Here is an 18,273-nt window from a genome sequence, read left to right as displayed (position 1 = left end):
CACCTCCAAGATGTGATCCCCAGCAGCCCACAGGATGGAAATCCAGCTGTGCCTAGTGAGACATCCCCCTGAGCTGGGGGAAGAAGGAAGGAGGGATGTTCAGAGCAATGGCATTTGTCTTCCCAAGTAACCATTACACGATATAGAGCCCTGCTATCCTGGGGATGGCTTCTCTGCCTGCCCATGGGAAGTGCTGAATGAATTCCTCATATTGCTTTGCTGTGTGCATAGCTTTTGCTTTACGTGTCAAACCGCGTTTGAAGCCACTTTTCTGATGCTCTCCCCCATCCCATTGGAGGGGAGCAAGTGAGCTGGAGCTGGGGGTGCTGTTAAACCTCGACATTCTCTGTGGAAAAACACCACCCTGCACCACTCGGACAGTGAGGGTTTTTTAATAAATACCTTTTGGTCTCGCACAGAAATATACCAAGTTTTACAGAATACAAACCGCAGGGATAACAACCGAGCATCAAAGACAGAGGATGCAGAGTGCCCTGCTGTCCCCCCTGGTCCTTCCCAGGCTCCAACCCCAACAGTCACTGTCAGGTCTTCCCATAACCCCGGTTTGCTGAGGCTGAAAGGCAGAGGAAAGGCCTGGGAGGGGACAGACACGGTGCCAGCAGCTGCAGACCCCACGTGTTGCCCCAGGAGCTGGGCAAGCCTCAGCGCTGGGCTGAGGGCACCGACTGCAAGAGCATCACTGGGACAGAGCGGGGCACAGGCAGGCAATGGATGTACAATAGCCTTGTGGTGCTGGTGGAGGCTGGTGCTGGGGTGAACACCTCGTGGTGGCAGCGTCTGGGCTATTCCTGGGGGGTTGCTGGGCACAACCCCCTTTTGAATGCATCAAACATGACTGGGAAAGGCCAATCCCATTGCCTGGATGCCAAAAGCAGCTGCTCAGGTAAAGGGGACACTGATCCACAGCAAAGCACCTGGCTCTGCCCTAACACAGCTGTCTGGCCAGGGTTTGGCCCTACTCCTGACCCATTGGTATCACCGGGCTGCGGCATGCTCAGCCAGCTCCCAGCCCTGCAGCTGCCTCTGTCAGCAGGCCCTCCACACCATGGCCACAGCCACCAAGACCCAAGAGAACAGGGTTTTGCATTGCCCTTTACCTGCTCTGGAGAACCAAGAGCCCCAAGGAGAAGGGCCAGGCAGGACGGAGAGGTCTGGGGTAGGGAGAGGGGAGGTCTGGCCTGTCCATAGGCTCCCTGTGCCCATATCCCACCAGTGGGGCAGACACCAGACAGGCCATGCTCCAGGAAAGAGGTGCATCCCAATGGGACCAGCTTTGGCTTTAGGTCAATGATGACCCCACCAGCCAGCTCTGCCACAGCCAGACCTCCAGCTGCCTGGTGCCCCACTGCGGGAAAGCAGAGAAGCTGCTACTCTGAAGCCACTCATCTCCCATATAGAACCATCACAAGCCTTTCCCCATTCCCAAGAAGATCTAGGAGATGAGAACACCCCCTGACTGCTCCTCCCTCATCTCTGGATAGCAAATATTGCTACAGGCACCACAGGATGGACTGGGCTCCCCAGTCCCATCTGGCAGCAAATCCACACAAGGGAGGCACTTTCTCTCCAGGGAGAGTGTGGAGGCTGCTTGTGGGGATGGACAGAAACTCACTTCTGCATCCCCAGCTCCTCATCTGAGCCCCAAGCAGCAAAACAGGGCCCAGCAAGGCCATGGGGTAAGGCTGAGCAGTGTCCCAGGGAGGCAGCGAGGCTGTTTCAATCATGTATCAATCAAAAATGTTATGTCTATTTGAGGGAGGGGAGTGAGGAAATCAAATGCACCATAGGGAGACCCCTGCATTGAGCCAGGAACGAGCTGCTGCTCTGCTCTGGCTGCTACAGCACTTACGTGAGTGGGGAGTGAAGCGCAGGAGGTGGCTGGTTCCGGAGCCATCCCCGCAGCCCAGCCTCACCACTTGTGGACTACTACTTATGGTTAGGAGGCTAAGGCTATTGGGATTTCACCAGCTTGTACAGGTGAGATGGAGTGCCAAGTGGCACCTGGACAGGGGCCCCAGGCCCGGCCAAGGGAAGGTGGGTGGGTGAGTGTGAGTACGTGAAGAGGCAGGGGATAGGCAGACCCCTCTATTTGCCCGCAGCAGGGGCACTGGCCACGATCTCTTCATACTTGGGTGGTGGGTCATTGTAGGAGACGCTGGTCTCTTCCCCACTGCTGCTCTCTGGGTTGCCTGTCACCTCCTCATAGGAAGGTGGAGGGGTGGCACTGGACAGTCTGGAGAGGACAGAGACCGAATGCTCTGGTGGGCAGAGGCTGCTGTCTTGCTGAGGGGTGCCCCCAGCTCTGCCATCTCCAGCCGCCCTGTTGCTGGCCTCTCGCTGATACTGCGTTTCCCCTTGGCTCTGGGATCGCTCCCGGTACACCATGACCCTGGGGAGGCTGCGTCCCGTCCGGCTGGCCAGGTAACGGCTCTGGGCGTAGGAAGGGCGGTGGCGGGTGGCCTTCTGGAGCTGGCATCTCCAGATGATGAAGAGGGCGATGACGATCAGAAGAGCCACTCCCAAGAGGGGCACCACCACATACATGGCTTCTGAGCGCTCCGTATTGTGCCCTGGGTCCTTGACAGAGTAGACATAGTTGGTGTAGCCCTTCCAAAACTCCATCTGTGGCAGGAACAGAGAAGTAACCATCATGTGCTGCAGGTGGGAAAAGCACCCCTTGACTAGCACCAGCAATAACCCCTGCCTTCCCTAGGCTAACAGAAGAGGCAGGTTTTGGGCTGTCCCCCACCACTCTACCTGCATTTGCGGGGCTGTGGGAACCAGCACAAAAGATCGTGGGCACATCCCTCAACAGCATCCAACAGCCCCCCAGCAGGGAGAAACCTGGCTAAATGTAATCCTGGAGAATCGAGGACAACAGTACAAATTCCCTACACATATCATGGGAGTGCCAGGTCAACCCACAGCTTTGGGCAGGGTGTCCTGGAATACCAATGTGAGGGCACTATGTGGAAAGGGAAAGTCATGCTGGAAACACTGCCTGCAGACAGAAGAGGACAAAGGGAACAGGAGAGGCTGTTCCCCTTTGTGCTTTCTTCCTTTGCCTCCAGCTTGCTAAGGTGCAAACCCTCTCACATCCACTGGGGAGCAGGGCAGGACAAACGCACCGTCTTCTCCTTGTTCTCGAACACTTCCTTGACCTCCTCATAGCTGCAGACCTCCTCAATGCACTCCCGCTCGATGGTGCCCTGACGGATCTCCTCCAGGAAGCCGTTGGCTCGGGGAAAGCGCTTCAGGACCGAGTGGGCATTCCTGGCCCCCAAGAACACTGCAACACACAAAGCAAAGAGATGCTAAGCGGGACAACCCCACACTTGACTTTCCCGCTTGGCTTCCCACAGGATGCTGGTGATACAGGCATCCCAAACACCAACAGCTCCGGGCTATAGGGTTGTGGTTAGCACAGCAGAGTTCCCACTGAGGGAGAAACGACCCAGAGTGGTGCAAGGCTCTTAGGGAGCATCCTTCCAGGTGGGATGCGGTACTAGAGACATTGGAAGTGGCACTGCAGACCACACAGGGCAGCTGAAGAAGAGACAGCTCCAAAAAGACTTGTTTTCAACCTCCTGCCCTTGATGGGATTTCACTTTGCTGCAGAGCAAAGGAAATCCCAACAGGTGAGCAGGACCCTGCATGGGTGGGATGCAGAGCCAGGCCTCTGCCAAGGCATGGGGCCAGCAACAAGACGGACTCACAACACAGTGTACTGTGCATCACTCTATAGTCATGCATCACCCCAAAGCCTCCTCTCTTGCTTCAGAGCTCCCAGAAGGGCAGCCAGCCTGCTGGAAGCTGGTCTCCTTGCTGCCAGCTGCTGTGGAGTCATGCAAGCTTAGTTAGGTGGCTTCAGGGACTCTGTTCTGGACCCAGAACCACTTTGTCTTCTCCCAGGCCCAACAATGGCAAACATCCCCAACACATGGAGTCATGAGATACTGAAAAGGGCCTGAGCCTCTCCTCACATGGCAGCACATTCTCATCACTACTGCATTTTGTGCAGTGATCTCAAAGAGAAACCTTCCTCTGCTCCCAAAGCCTGGGAGACTCAGTGTTGCCCACATCAGGTCTTCCAAAGAGCATGCAGTCATGAAGCCAGACATCCCACCTATGAGAAACAAAGCCCCCTCAAAGACCTCCATGGGGCGCAAGGAGCAAGCACCTACCAGGACAAGAAAGGCAAACAAGTTGTTGCCCAGAAGGCAGAAGCTCCACACAAACCACAATCCTTCAAGGATCCAAACATCCCACACATGCATTTCATTAGTTTCCATCAGGCAGCCCAACACATTCAGCTGTAGGCTGGCCCCATCTCTTCCCACCAAGCCACATAACTGTGCTGCTTCCCTTGAGGAAGATGAATCAGTTCAGCTGGCTGATCCACAGAAACCCATTTACCTCCTTCACCCTCAGGCTGCCTTCCATTGGATCAACCAGATGAACAAACTCACTGCAGCACCATCAACAGATGCAGGGCAAGGAAGCAATGGGACAGCAGGAGTTTCCCATTAGACCAGCTTGGCTGTAATACAGACATACTCCTTCAAGAGGGAGCTTGGTGAAGAACAGATCTAACAGTGAAATGCCACCACCTCCTTTCATGAGGAGCCTTTTACCAAAGAGACCAGCAGGACTTCACCTTCCATGTGTCCTGCTCCTAAAACTGTACAGCAAGAAACACTCTCACATTGTCTCAAGGCAGGGACAAGAACCATGGTGTAAGCAACTCCCACCGTGCTACACCATCCCATGCCTGGAAGCACTGTGCTCTTTTTGTGCTGTGTAGGTGCATTTCTCCCCCCACCATGCTTTATTAATGGCTTGTTCAGTGAGCAAGCCTGCAGAGGGCTGCACGGCTGAGGTGTGAATGAGGAGCAGCATGAATGATGTGAGTCACAGACCTTCCCTCGGAACCAGCTTTATTATGCAAACTTTCTTCTATTTTTGGTTTTACAAGGACAACTGAGAAAAGCGTTTCCAGGAGGCACAGAAGGCACATGGCAGGAGGGCAGGGACCAGCTCGCTTGGGTTTTCACAGTTGAGGAGAGGGAGCACATTGGAAGGCCGGCCTCCTCTTGAGCCTTTCCACGAGATGAGGTTTGACATCCATCCTGTGAACATCCCATCCTCTGCTGGACAAGCTGGGCCTCACCTCCTCTGCCTGTCGCCTTGATCAGGCTGCGGTACCAACTCTCTTCTCCTCAGCACTTGAGTCTCAGCCTCCTCCCAAGCTCCTGAGCAGCAAGCTTGGCACAGATCTCACTGTCAGGGTTTCCATCCCTGCAGTCACTTGACCCTTTCCCTGCTCTGTCGTGTTGAACTGGCCGCTGTGGTGGGAAATAAAAACAAGACACACAGGCAGGCAGGTATCACAAGCAGTGTCCCAGCTGAAAGCATTCTGTGATGGAGCTGTATGCCTCTCCCCTCGGGGACCTAGAAATGGAAGAAGAGCAGAAACTAAGTCACTGCTCCCTCCCCTCTGTTACATAGAAAATGCCAAGAGCTCCCATGTGCCTGGGGACCAGAGCAGGAAAACAAATGGCCTTTGGGAAACACAAGCCTTGCCAACCCTCATCTCCAGCCTGGATCCCCAAGGAACAGGGGGAGCTCAGCAGGTACAGACCCCAAACAGCAGGGCAAAGGGGACTTCCCAAAGCCCAGCAGCCTCAGCACTGACCCCTCGTGCCTCTCCCACTCTCTCCACACCAGAACCGGTGCTTGGGAAAGACCAGAGCTTTAACCAGAGGGAGAAGCAGCAGCAAGGGCTGGCTTCACATCACTGCATCCCTGCTGCGTTTCCCGAGGTGCTGCTGGCCCCTGGTGGCAGGCAGGCTTGGCCACACCACAACCCACAGTGGGGACCCCCCCCGCGGAATGACATGTGGCTGTGTCTGCAGGGGAACAGCAGGGCTGAGCACTGCTGGGACCACATGAGGGACACGCTGACCACCACATCCCCCCCACCACAAGGGTGAAACCTCCCACAAGTGCTTGTGAGCCAGCAGCTGAGCTCTGAGCAGCAGCAAAGGCAGCAGAGAAGGAAGGCAGGAACCCAGCTGGGTACCCTCCTCATTAGCTGAAGATTAAAACTGCCTTTTAAAACCCACTGCCTGATGATCTCTGCTCCTTTCCCCACCTAGCACAGGACAGATAACGAAGGACAGCATACCTGTCATCCCTGGGGTCCTCCTCCTGCCCAGCTTTGGCTGCTGGCTCCACCTTCATAGCTGGCTCTGGTGACATCCCGAGATCCCAGCCGGATCTCTCCATGTCCCTGTTCACAACTGCTGTCTTCCTTGAGCTCCCATCACACTGCTGCACACAGCCTCTGTGCAGGCTGCTCAGAAGAGCGAGGAAGGAGGGTTGAGCCCAGCCCCTTACACACCACACGCTATCCTCCACCCTGCACCCTTGCCAGCCTCAGCCCAGCTTTAGCCGCTGGCCCCATCCAACTCCTTCCAATGCCAAGACACAGCGAGCTCCCAGTGAGGCACTGGGAATACAGAGCCCCAGTGCCACCAGCCACACAGCAGTGTGGCCCCAGGGATGGGTAGCATGTGGGATGCCAGTCATGGGCCACTGTTGCTAGAAGATGTCAGTGCAGACCAGCAGCCCCTGCAGAGGGGCCACTCAGCCCAAAGAGCCGCAGGGGGGCCAGCCTTGCACAGCAAGCATCACGCACATAGAGACATGCTGCAGCGTGCAGGGAGTCCTGGAGAGGTCAGCCCCTCAGCACCTCCTCTCAGCTCCCACCTTGCACAAGGGAAAGAGAAGCACAAGTCAGGCCGGACCTGAGGAATCATCCATGGATATCAGCCGATGGCATGTGCTCCCCACAGAGAACAGACCCCCCCAGAAAGCACAGGCACCCCTTCCTCAAGAGGTGGCTGCCAGTCATCCCCCTTCTCTCCTCCAGCACCACCACCACCTCTGCGGCTTGCCTGGGGAGCACTTACTTGCCATGCTGCCTCACTCGGCTACAGGGGCTCCTGCCTACCTGCAGGGAAGAAAACAGGAGAGTCACTGACAGCTTAAATGTCACCCCTGAAGCCCATGACCTCCGTTGCCCAGGGTCAGGTTCATGCAGGAAGCAGGTGGAACCACGGCAGTGCCTCCTCAGAGAGCCAGGGGCTCACGCTGCCTCCCCACTCATTGCACTGCTGGAGGGGCTCAGGGCACCCTCAGCTCCCCGACAGCCCGGGGCAGGTATCTGGTGTCCTTGTGCTGCACCAGCCCAGGGCCCTGCCCAAGAAGCCCAGAGGGCTGCAAACAGGAGAAGCAGGAAAATAACTGGCTGGAGGAGAGTCCCCATATCTCATCAGCACAGATGACCTGCGTGTCAGAAGCAGTCTGGTGCTCTTCCCCTCCGCAAGAGATTGATGGATACAGGTAAGGCAGTCATCCTGTTTTCATCAGCTTCACAGCCGTGCCAGTTCTCACCTCTGCAACTCCTACCCACAATCTGTAATAAACAGGGCCATGCTATTTTCTCCACTGCCATAAGACTGACTACACTGCAGGAAAGCAAAGGATATGCATCCCTTAAAGGTTGTTGGACCAAGCTAAGGGCAGCAGTAAGAGCGGCAGAGCTCCGTGCATACCACCAACAGCTCTCCAGCTGGAAAAGCAAAACCACACTGAAGGTAACCCTACAAGAGTGAAACAAAGTCCTGCAGAAGCAGACTATATCCCTCTCCACTTGCAGGAGGAGTTTCACTCGCTTGCTTTTCATGCTTTGTCTTCTCCCTGTGCTCAATGTCCCACTGATCAGATGCAGGGGGCAAACTTATCTCCTCCTGCCCTGTGTGATACCTTGCTATGGCAAAGCCATAACTCTGTCAGGAGACAGAAGGGACAGGATTAACCAGGATTAACTGGTTTACTGTGGATGAAGGAGCAGTTAGAAGCAGCAGGAACCAAACCACGTGCTGACTTCAGGTTCAGGACTTCAGAGCTATCCCAAAAGCACTTGAGTCCACTGAATTGGAGTGAGGTCAGCAACAGCACAGAGCCCTTCCCCGGGTCAGTGGGGCTAGGAACACATTTCTCATTGCACACAGACACACAGCAGGGCTTATGCACAGCACCACAGTGGGCACCACCATTCCTCACCCACAGCCACCTTCTCAGTAAATCAAGCACCTGGAGGCCTTTTCCTCAAGGAACTGTGCACCCAATCCTGCTTCTGACCTGTCCTGGGCATGTGGGAGCAGCTGGGAAGCCTCTGGATCTGTGCATCCCCACACAGCTCTAAGCAGGGACCACTCAACCTGCTTTTGCTGTCATCAGTCTTTACAGAGAGACTCAATCCTACAGGATAAAAACCCCACGCAGAACACACAGCATGGGAAACACGTCCCTGTTTCCATACAAAACCTCCGTATCACTCATTGTTACAGGCATTCTCCCCATCTGGTGAACAGAGGATGCAGAAGTAAGGGTACTGTCAGGATCCTGAGCTCCATAACTCACACCATACATCCGACAACACATTTAATGCATCAGGAAGATTTTTATCCTTAACTTTTTCCCCGAGTACCCATGTCAGCGCAGTCAGTATCAGAGCTCAGAGGTGGTTTATTCCAGTGCCACAAGACATATCTACACAAGCCTACCGGCATGAGCGATGCTTGCGAGCAGGGCAGGCATCCCAGACGCTTATTTCTGTTTCCACACACAAATCCCTCACCACCACCCCCGGCTCCAGCGAGCAGGAACAGCCGCACCCCCATCCGAGGCAGGCAGCATCCCTCCTGCCTCCGCACAGCCCCGCTGGAGGCTGACCCAGCAGACACCCCCAGTCCCGGCTCCACCACCCCCGCTTCCCAACACGCGTTCGCCTCCTCTATAAATACCCCATCGATGGAGGTTGCTACGGCAACCGTGAGGAGGCGCGAGGGATGCAGCCATGAGGATGCTGCAGTCGCGCAGTTGTGTCTCCCCCGGGCTCCCCCCATTCCGTCACTGATCCCAGAGGGAATCGTGCTGGTAAAACATGGAGTGTGCGTGATGCTGGCAGAGCTTGAACGGGCACGGGGGGGGGGGAACACAGCGGGACGTGGCACCTCCTCGGCAGGCTGGGGGGCACAGGGGATCCCCCCTGGGCAGTGCCAGCATGCGGGAAGGCTGCTGGCTCTGCCGGCACCACGGCTGCCAGCCGGGAGCCCGGCGGTACCGGGGCTTTCCGTGCTGGATGCACACAGAAGAGGAGCTCGGGCTCCGCTTGCCAAGGGACCGCGGGGTCCCCGCGGGTTGCCAGCAAGCCTCGTCCTCCCGACACAGCCTTCGGGTCCCACCCGGCCCCTCCATCCCAGCACCGGCTCTACCCAATCCCAACTCCAAGTTACTTCCACCAGCCCTCAGTGTACCCCCACTCCGGGGTGCCCACAGCCCACACGTGAACTTGCCCAACACGAACCGGACGAACCCCACCGAGCCCCACCGCCGCAGCTGCCCTGCTCCCCAGACCCACAGCCCCGATCCCCACCTCACACCCGGCCCAGGACCCTCCCCGAGGCTCCCGCTCCCCTCGCCCCACACCGCCCCTACCTCATGGCGGCGCCGCCGCAGCCTCTCCCTCCCGCCGACAGGGAGCGGATGCCGAAGCCCCGCCCCCGCCCCACCTCGCCCCGCCCAGTCATCCCCCCTCGACCAATCAGCTTCCCCGCAGCCAGCACACACCGCAATAGGAGCGCGGAGCGGCGGCGGTGGGCGGGGACACACGCTCCGCCCCCAACCCGGAGCGGCTGGTAGCCAATGAGAAACGGCTACGGCTGCCGGGGCGTGCCGCAGTGGCTGCTGGGAGTTGTAGTCCCGCCCGGTGGTGCTGCCGGGCGCAGTCACCGCCGAGGGCCGGTGTCCCCGGGCCCTGTGCCCGGTGCTGTCCGCAGCTCCGCGGTGCCCTCAGCCCGGCCTGGCAGCACTGCCTGCATGAGGCGGGGGCCTGCAGGCATGGCTCCTGCCTCTGCCTCCTCTTCATCCTCTTCATCCTCCTCTTCTTCATCCTCTTCATCCTCCTCGCTGCCCGAGTCCTCATAGAGGCAGAGGGTGGCCTGCACTGGGAAGTTCTGCAGCAGCTTCTCCCCCACGGCATACAGATAGTCAAAGGACTTGGACTTGGGCCACAGCAGCCTATGGGGAGATGTGGGGTGAGGCGGGTGAGACCCCCCCACCTCGCCCACTGCCCTCGGTGCCACCGGACACCGGCTGCACGGCTCTTACCTGACCGGGTGGTGGAAAAACGCCAGCGCTTTGTCGGGGCCACCATCTGCCGCTGCCTCCCGAGGCCAAGCCTGAGGACACACGGTTGTGGGGGACCTGCCCTGCGGCTCCTGCCATGGGGTGCATGGGGACCCCGTCTGGCAGCGAGGGCAGGACCCTTCTCTCCATAGACCTGTCAGCCGGGCCAGCCTGCCCCGGAACCGGCTTCTTCCCCCTCCTCTGCCATGGGTTTAGGTCCTCATGCCCCCGTAAAGGAAGCTGGCGCCTGTTCCCACCACTGCCCCCGACGGGCTTTTGGCCAGCGTAATCTCCCTGCCCCGTGCTCATGGCCGGACGTCCCACTAACCCCCTGAGGAATGCCTGCCCGGGCTGGGAACAGGCAGCCCTTTGAGCCCTGCGCTGTGGGTGCCTGGCCATGCCCCAGCAGAGGGGTGATGCACCAGGGGAGGTGGGCACCGCACCGCCATGCACCAGTGAAGGGTGAAGGAGCCTGGGGCAAGAAGCTGGTTCCTGCCAAACAGAGACCCCATTCCTGACAGCAGGAAACTGGGGGGAGCGTAAGACTCACCGCGTCCATCTCCTCCCTCCGCTGACCGGTTCCCTCCTCTGCTCGGGGCAGCCACGGTCTCCAGAGAGGTCTAGGTGCAGAGAGCAGGGTCAGTAGGACACACACACACCCACCCTGCCCCAGGCACCCCCAGCCCCACAGCCTCCCCTGCCCAGCTCAGCCCATGAGTGTGGCTGGAGCACCGGGCACACATAGATGCTTTCATGCTACCTTGACCTCAGTGCTCCTCACCCTGCTTCAGCCCCAGCATCCCTGGGAGTCCCCAGCATTGCTCCCTGGGCTCTACACCCTCTCTCCCACCCATGGCCGCCCGGATCAGAGGGGTCCCTATTGGAAGTGTCCCCAGCTGAAGCCTTCCCCAGCACACCCCTTGTCTTCCCCACCTCTCCCCGACCCCCCCATGCAGTGGTACCCAGGTACCTTCCCCCCGGCCCCAGCCGCGGGGCTGCGTGAGCACTGGCCACAGGCACCCGGAGCCCGTGGGGAGGCAAGCAGCAAGCAGCAGCTTCCATGGTGGCAGGAAACTGTGTCCCCTCTGACGCTGCAGCCCCTTGGTGAGGACACCTTTATAGCCCTGCCTTGGCTGGTCAGGCACAGATCCTTCAGGGCAGGGGACTGAGGGGCTGGGGGTGCAGCAACAGCATCCCCGGGGTGTGAAATTTGTCCCAGTTGTGTAAACAGAGGGTCGGGGGGAGTCTGGGGGCGGAGGGGCTGTGGAAACCAAAACACAGAAGGGAAAAGTTAGACACCGTTTGTGAGAGAATCCCCAGGGGGGAGCAGGGGAGGGCAGAGACAATTAACCAGGATAATTAAGTGCTGTTTGTGGCCATTTGCATAAGGCAGGGTGGAGAAGGGATGCGGAGGGCTTGGGCAGCGTGATGGCCATGGGATGTGGACAGCACAATGGGCATGATGAGGACCGTGTCATGGACGTGCTCCGGGCCAGGGTGATGGGAACAGTGTGACAGGCTGCAGCGGCAGCGAGCACAGAGCAATTAGGAGGCAAGTGGTGGGATGCTCAAGAGAGGACAGGGAGGGAGGGCAGACGGCAAGGCTGGACCCCTGGCACAGGCAGGACAATGGTCCTGCTCAGGCATCCCTGCTCAGATCACCCGAGGTCGCTCCCAGGCTCTGTTTCTACACTGCCAGCACTCGCTTTCCCCTGCTCCCTCCCTTTTCCTTTGGCTTTTTGAGCTGAGGACCATACTGGGAGGTAGAGGAGCTTCGCACTATAAGGGTGCAAGGCTTGCTCCTCCTGCCTCAGCACCACCACATGTCCTGTCCCTGCCGCTGCTCCTGCCCAGCGCTCAAGGGAGGGTTTCGATATGGGACAAGGAAAGAAAATAGCAAATGGTCCGTGCTGTAGCTGTGCTGTCAGCATCCAAACAGCCCTGTCCAAACACCGGCCAGACCCTCAGCTCCCAGCACAATTTGTCACCAGGGGCCCTCCCTGCCCCTCTCCATCTGCAGCAGCCGGTGAGAGGGAGGGGGCACGGGGCCAGCGCAGCCTCATTACTGTCCCCATTTGCTCCTCATTTGGGCCAGGGGTCTTACAACAACAAACCCTGCCGAGGACCAGCAGGGCCGGGAGGAGAGAAGCAAAAGCCCAGGCTCACTCTATGGGCACAGGGAGCTCAACCTGTTGGCATTTCACTGCCCCTTCTGACACAGCCCAAAGCAGACACATGGACCGTGGCATGTGGTCACCCATCAGCCACCAAGGTGACAGTAAGCCACAGCCCTGAGCCACTTGGACAAGCCTGCTCTGATAATTAACAAACAAGAAAAACAAGGCATTGCAGCTCCCTTCCCGATGCCGAAAGGGTTTAATGCTGAGGTGCTGTAAGCCTCTGATCCAGGCGGAGATTTGCAGATGGATTTTGCAAAGCCGTCGCTAAACAACTCACAGCCCCTGATCCCGAGGGACGAGGCTCCGGGTGCTCACCCTGTCCTCACCAAACGCCTCTGGTGCTGGGTGGGTGATCCCTGGGCACCCTAGCTCCTGCTCCGTGTCTCCAGCCACCTCTGTAAGTACCACAACACCCCTGATGTGCAGCGGGAGGTCTCGGTTAGCACATGGGAAAGGAGGCAGGAAGTTGGGAAGCGCTGGTATGAAACATTTGGGGTGCCAGGGGGGACACAGGGAAAGGAGCGAGGCACAGGGTGGTGGTGGCACTCACACCCAGGAGCGTTCCCAGGGCACACTGGAGTGTTTTGGGCTCAGTCTGGTTTCGCAACAGGCTGTGGGAGGGGGAATTTGGAAAGCAGGCGGAAGGAAAACAAACCACCCCACCGCAGTGCTGCTGCCAACCAACCCCCCCATGCACACCCAGTGCTGTGAGCAGGGGATGGCTGGGCAGAGATGCAGGGCACGAGCTGCACCCCAGTGTGCTCATCACCCCACCGAGGGACAGGTCACCCTGCTCGGCCAGGGGAAGCATCCCTGAGGCACTGACACCCGCTCTGCCCTGTAGTCCTGTCCTCCAGGGACCTCTGGGCTCTCCTGGGGACACCAGCGTCACTGTCACATGCATCCCTCATCGTTATCATCAGTGGCATGGAAAGGGCGATAGCCATGGAGGAGCTTCCTTAGCTCAGGACACCACAGGAGATGAAGGAGGCAGTGGGCACTTGCTCCCCACCAGCACCAGCTCTCCATCCCTGCCCACAGCCCCGGTGCAAGGGAGGGCTTTGGCATCCTTCCCAGGCAGCGCTGCCCAGCCTCTGAAGTCTGGCTGGGAGATAGGGGAGATGAAAGGGCGCTTGGCGCTGCTCCGCAGGCTTGGGTCAATCGTTAATCGGGGAGGGATCGCTCTCCCCTCCTGCAGGTAACCTCCCCCCGCCTCCCACCCACAAAAGCAGAACCCCCCGGAGCTGCGGCACAGCCATGGGGAGCTGAGCACACACGGAGCCAGGAGCTGCGAGCCCGGGGAGGTGAGAGCCAGCCCTCGCCATGGTCTCCATGGGACTTCAGCTGCTGGGCTACGCCGTGGCCTTCCTGGGCTACATCGGCACGCTGGTGACCACGCTGCTGCCCAGCTGGAAGACCAGCTCCTACGTCGGTGCCAGCATCGTGACAGCCGTGAGCTTCACCAAGGGGCTGTGGATGGAGTGTGCCACGTACAGCACGGGCATCACCCAGTGTGACATCTACAGCTCACTGCTCAACCTGCCCACCGACATCCAGGCGGCACAAGCCCTGATGGTGAGCTCCTGCGCCGTGTCCTCCCTCGCCTGCATCCTCACCATCGTGGGCATGAGGTGCACTGTCTTCAGCCAGGGCTCACCAGCCAAGGACCGGGTGGCGGTGGTGGGTGGCATGGTCTTTGTGCTCGGGGGGCTGCTGTGCTTCATCCCACTGGTGTGGAACATCCACGTGGTGCTGCGGGATTTCCGCAACCCTGGCATCCCCGACAGCATGAAGTTCGAGCTCGGGGAGGCGCTTTACCTGGGCATCGTCTCCTCCCTCTTCTCCCTCGTCGGTGGCTTCATCCTCTGCACCTCCTGCCCTGCACGGGACACCACGACCACCTATGCAAACACCTACCGGCCCCAGCTGCTGGCAGGCAAGAGCTGCCGGCCCTCCGTCAACCACACACAGAAGACCAAGAGTGAGCTCAGCACCTACAACCTGACGGGATATGTGTAATAGCGGCTGCAGTGGGGAGCAGGGCTGGCACCTCTCCTGGCTCCCCAGAGCATCTGGGCTGGCACCAAAGGAGCATGGTAAGAGGAGAGGATACAGCAGCATCACCAGTGATTGTGGGGTTTGCCACTGGGGATTCAGAGAGCCTTGTGACTGCTCAGAGCTCCCAGCTAGAGGCTTACATTGGTGAAGGACCCTGGATCCAGCTTCTGTTCCCCTCTCCATGCTGCCAGCCCACAGGCAGCCCCTGGCACAGCAGGACCCCTGCCTGCAGCCCCACTGAGCTGGATGGGGATGGGTGGGCTTGTAGCCCCAGGGACCATGGGTACCAGGTATCACAGTGGGGCCAGGGTGTCTGCACGGCTCCGGAGTAGCTGCTGTGGGGGTTGAGTGCTGGTTGCAAACTGATGTCTCAATAAATCTGTGTTTCCAGCCAGGCTGTGGCTGAGCCTTCCTGCAGCATTGAGGGGCCCTGGCAGCTCCCCCCGCAGGGTGGGCACTGGTGGGGCCCACATCCTATAGTGTAGAGGGCAGCCCTTGCTCTGGTGTGTGGTGTCACCCCCCAATCCCATGGCTTTGCCACCCAGGACCCCAGGCAGGTGGGAATGCTGTTGGGGTGGGGGGGATCCCTTCCCGGCATGGTTTGTACCTGGGCACCACACTGGGAGGTTGCCACGTGCCACCACGGCGAGGGTGCCAGCGGGGACAAGTGGGCTAATAGCAGGCAGTGCCCCCCTGCCAGCCCTGCTGCTTCTCAGTGTGCAGGTATCATTGGGAGTGGGGTGCGTGTGGTCCCCAGGTGATGGGGAGAGCCCTGGAATCACCACATCTCCATCCCAGGATGCACCCAGGAGATAGCATAGTCCCAAGCACCCGAGGCAGCCGCTGGCCAGAGCAGAGACTGAGCACCTCAACACAGTGCAGATGGGTCTCACAGGCAGGTCCTGAACCCAGGGGTCCTTGCAAGAGCTGTTCTGAAGAGGAAAAGTGAGACACTGGTAAGGCACAAGGCATGGGCAGATAGGGGCCAGGACTGCTCCAGTGCTGCCACACCACAGCACAGGGCACATGGGGACCCCCTTCCCTGGCTCCCTGCTCCCCAGGAAACAGGAGGTTTTGGTCTACCTGCTGGCCCCTCATAAAGCAATTTAGATTAGGTCACAGAGAGCAGGATGTTCCCTGTTCAGACGTCACCACCGTTACCCTTGCACCAGTGAAATCATCTTTGCCATGGGGTTAACCCACCCCAGATTATGTCTAGTCATGGTTTCCCCTCTCCTCACCAAGCAAGGGGCTGCCCAGGGACCCATCCCCACACACTAGAGGGGACCAGGATGGATTTCCAGGCAAAGGCCACTCACCCCCTTTGCATTGGCCAAGGGACACAGCATCAGCCATGGACCAGCTGAGTCACTTATTGCTGCTCTGCGTGCAGAGGATGGAAGGCTGCAAAGGGGCTGCAGCCTCCCGGGAGATGACCCAGGTTCACTGAAGTCCTTCAGCCATCAATCTGTTGTTTCTACACAGCTGATGCAGAGAGGAGGCGAGCAAAGAGTTGGTACAAGAGGTCATGACTCCGAGGAGGAGGAATTCCTGGGCGCCAGGTCCCCATCCCTCGCCTCCCACCCTGGCTGCGGGGCCGCACAGCACTGCCTGTGTCCGAGGGCAGGGGCTCTGCTAATTAAACAAAGGGGCATTTGAGATGCTCTGGTCAGAGCCTGGTTGCAGCTGGGTTTGTTAACGCTTTCATTCAAGCAGCAGAAGGGAAGATCTATGGGTTTAGAGGAGTCAGCTTTTGTGTGGCTTCCCCCCCTGTACCCTTGCAGGTATAGGCAAGGAGAGGCAGAGTGAGGTGCTTGGGTACAGAAGCAGCCATGGTTTGGACAGAGGGAAAGAGGCCCCGATGTCCCCAACAGCCCCTCAGGTTTCTTTCTCACCTGTGCAACACCAGACCCCTGTTCCATGGGTGCAGCAGCACACCAGCTTCAGCCAGAGAGGAGCTGATGAGCATCACATTGTGATGGGGATGAACCCTGCCCCAGCCTCCAGTGTCTCCAGCCCTGCCAAGGGGAGCCCCTGCATTAAGCATGGCTGAGCTCAGGTAATTTCCCCCTGAAATTCCCCCCTCTGGCTTTGCTGGCCTTTAACTTGAACACATCTGAAGATGCAGGAGCAGAGGATGGGGAAGGAAAGGACACTGGGTGCAGGAGTGCAGTGGTGGTGGTTATCTCTGCCTCCGGCAATAGCCACGTTCCCAGTTATTGATAAGCCGGGTCCTCGAGTGCAGGCTGGATGTGGCCCAGCTCAAGGCCAGAGAGGACAGGAGCAGGGGCAGTGAGCATGAGCAAAGCAATGGAGCCCAGACAGGCAGTGTGCACAGAGCCAGCTCCTCATCACCGACTCAGTAGGAAAAGCTGAGGGTGCTCCAGGTTTTCCTGCAGGGAAGTGGGATGCAAGGGGATGGCAGCCAGAGGCTGGGTGCAGAATGAGCTCCCCTCACCTCACAGGACAGCATGGGAGCTTCGCAGCCCCTCACTGGAGGGTCAGGCTGCAGTGACTCATCCCTTGTCATAAGGAAATGAGTCCTTCCTCTCTCTCCTTGCTCTGGATGTTGCCTCAGATGAAGAAAGGGGGGCAATAAAACACAAACATGTCCTTATGTTCCCCCTGGAGCCCTCCTGGCAAGCAGAGTTTAGCTGCTTCTGGCATCCCTGACCTGCCTCTGGTCCCTGCCTAGCACAGCTCATCTGAAGCAGCAGCAGGGGAGTACCAGGCAGGGTGCTGGGAGAGCCCATCTCTGCCCACAGCCCACAGGAAGGGCTCAGATAGGAGAGGCAGGAGGGGGAAGAAAATTCGGGCCAAGTTCCTGATGGGCTGAGGCACTTGGAAGGGCTTCCACATTCCTCCAACCTCCTCCCATCCGCAGCACGCTCCCAGCCTCCTCCTGTGCCATGCCGGAGCCTCCCAGCCCCTCGGCAAGCCAGGGCTGGTGTGGAAGAGGACAAACCCTTCCTACCCTGACCTTACAGCAGCCTTTCCAGGAGCAGCAGGGGATGTGCTATGGGGAAGGGCTGCTCCCAGGCACTGCAAATCCTGACTCCCAGCCTGGGCTAAGCAACAGTCATGGACCACGCTGGTGGGAATGGGAGATGCATTCCCCACCCCAGCCATGCCCCTGACCATGCTCTAAGCCCAGGAAACGTCCTCATGGTTTCACTTCAGGGCAATTCCACTCACATTTGACCTCCAAAGGCTTCCTGCCCTCCCAAAGCCTTGGGGATGGCCCATGTGGGGTCACACAGACTGGATATTGCCATAAGACAGTGCCTGGCTCTTCTGGCTTTAGTGGGAGGTGTTGCAATGGAGGTGAGGGGTAGTGAGAAACCAGGAGTAGCTGTTGGAAAACTCCTTCAGTTGTAGGAGAAGTCTATGCACAAACTCAGGGCTTGCTGTAGCCTCCTGGAAGAGACCTGCTTAAAGGTGCTTTAAAGGGTCTTTTGGTCTTTAAAGAAAGATGAGGGAAACAAGGCAAGGATGAGCTCTATGGCCCCTTTCTGTTCACCAGCTGAGACTGCTGGAAAGCACCTTCCTGGCTGGGTCTGATCGACAGCTTGGGAATCTGTCAGGAGAGTTCCAAAAAGCATTTACCTTGGAAAATGGTGATGTCTGTGAAGAGGACACAGAGGTTCCAGGCACCGCATTAACATCACAGCTGGTTTTCTCTGTACTTTGAGTCTAATCATTGCTAGAGGAGCTCCAGATTAGCAATCTCAGCCAACTAAGACGCGTGCAATCTGTA

General features: G+C 58.4%; 2 protein-coding genes across 4 annotated transcripts; one reads left to right on the top strand and one right to left on the bottom strand.

Moving 5' to 3' along the window:
• Positions 1-1,741: 1,741 nt before the first annotated feature.
• Positions 1,742-9,647, bottom strand: PRRG3 (proline rich and Gla domain 3). 2 transcript variants are annotated; one of them, XM_034063591.1, is made up of 4 exons: positions 9,589-9,647; positions 6,996-7,036; positions 3,150-3,310; positions 1,742-2,643 (listed from the first exon to the last, which is right to left on the bottom strand). In XM_034063591.1, the coding sequence occupies exons 2-4, from the start codon at positions 7,000-7,002 to the stop codon at positions 2,107-2,109; spliced, it is 705 nt and encodes a 234-aa protein (XP_033919482.1). In that variant the 5' UTR covers positions 7,003-7,036; positions 9,589-9,647; the 3' UTR covers positions 1,742-2,106. The 2 variants fall into 2 exon arrangements, 1 of the variants encoding a protein (XP_033919482.1); XR_004080847.2 differs by lacking the exons at positions 1,742-2,643; positions 3,150-3,310 and adding exons at positions 4,981-5,366; positions 6,209-6,376.
• A 3,016-nt stretch (positions 9,648-12,663) lies between these two features.
• Positions 12,664-14,748, top strand: CLDN2 (claudin 2). Of its 2 annotated transcripts, none has more exons than XM_005151209.3 (2): positions 12,664-12,855; positions 13,691-14,748. In XM_005151209.3, exon 2 carries the CDS (start codon positions 13,782-13,784, stop codon positions 14,475-14,477), a length of 696 nt encoding a protein of 231 aa, XP_005151266.2. In that variant the 5' UTR covers positions 12,664-12,855; positions 13,691-13,781; the 3' UTR covers positions 14,478-14,748. The 2 variants fall into 2 exon arrangements, with proteins under 2 accessions (XP_005151266.2, XP_033919926.1); XM_034064035.1 differs by having other exon boundaries at positions 13,688-14,748.
• Positions 14,749-18,273: the final 3,525 nt, after the last annotated feature.

Source organism: Melopsittacus undulatus, chromosome 6, assembly GCF_012275295.1.
Source record: "Melopsittacus undulatus isolate bMelUnd1 chromosome 6, bMelUnd1.mat.Z, whole genome shotgun sequence".
Taxonomy (NCBI): domain Eukaryota; kingdom Metazoa; phylum Chordata; class Aves; order Psittaciformes; family Psittaculidae; genus Melopsittacus; species Melopsittacus undulatus.
This window is presented reverse-complemented; position numbering and strand designations above follow the sequence as displayed.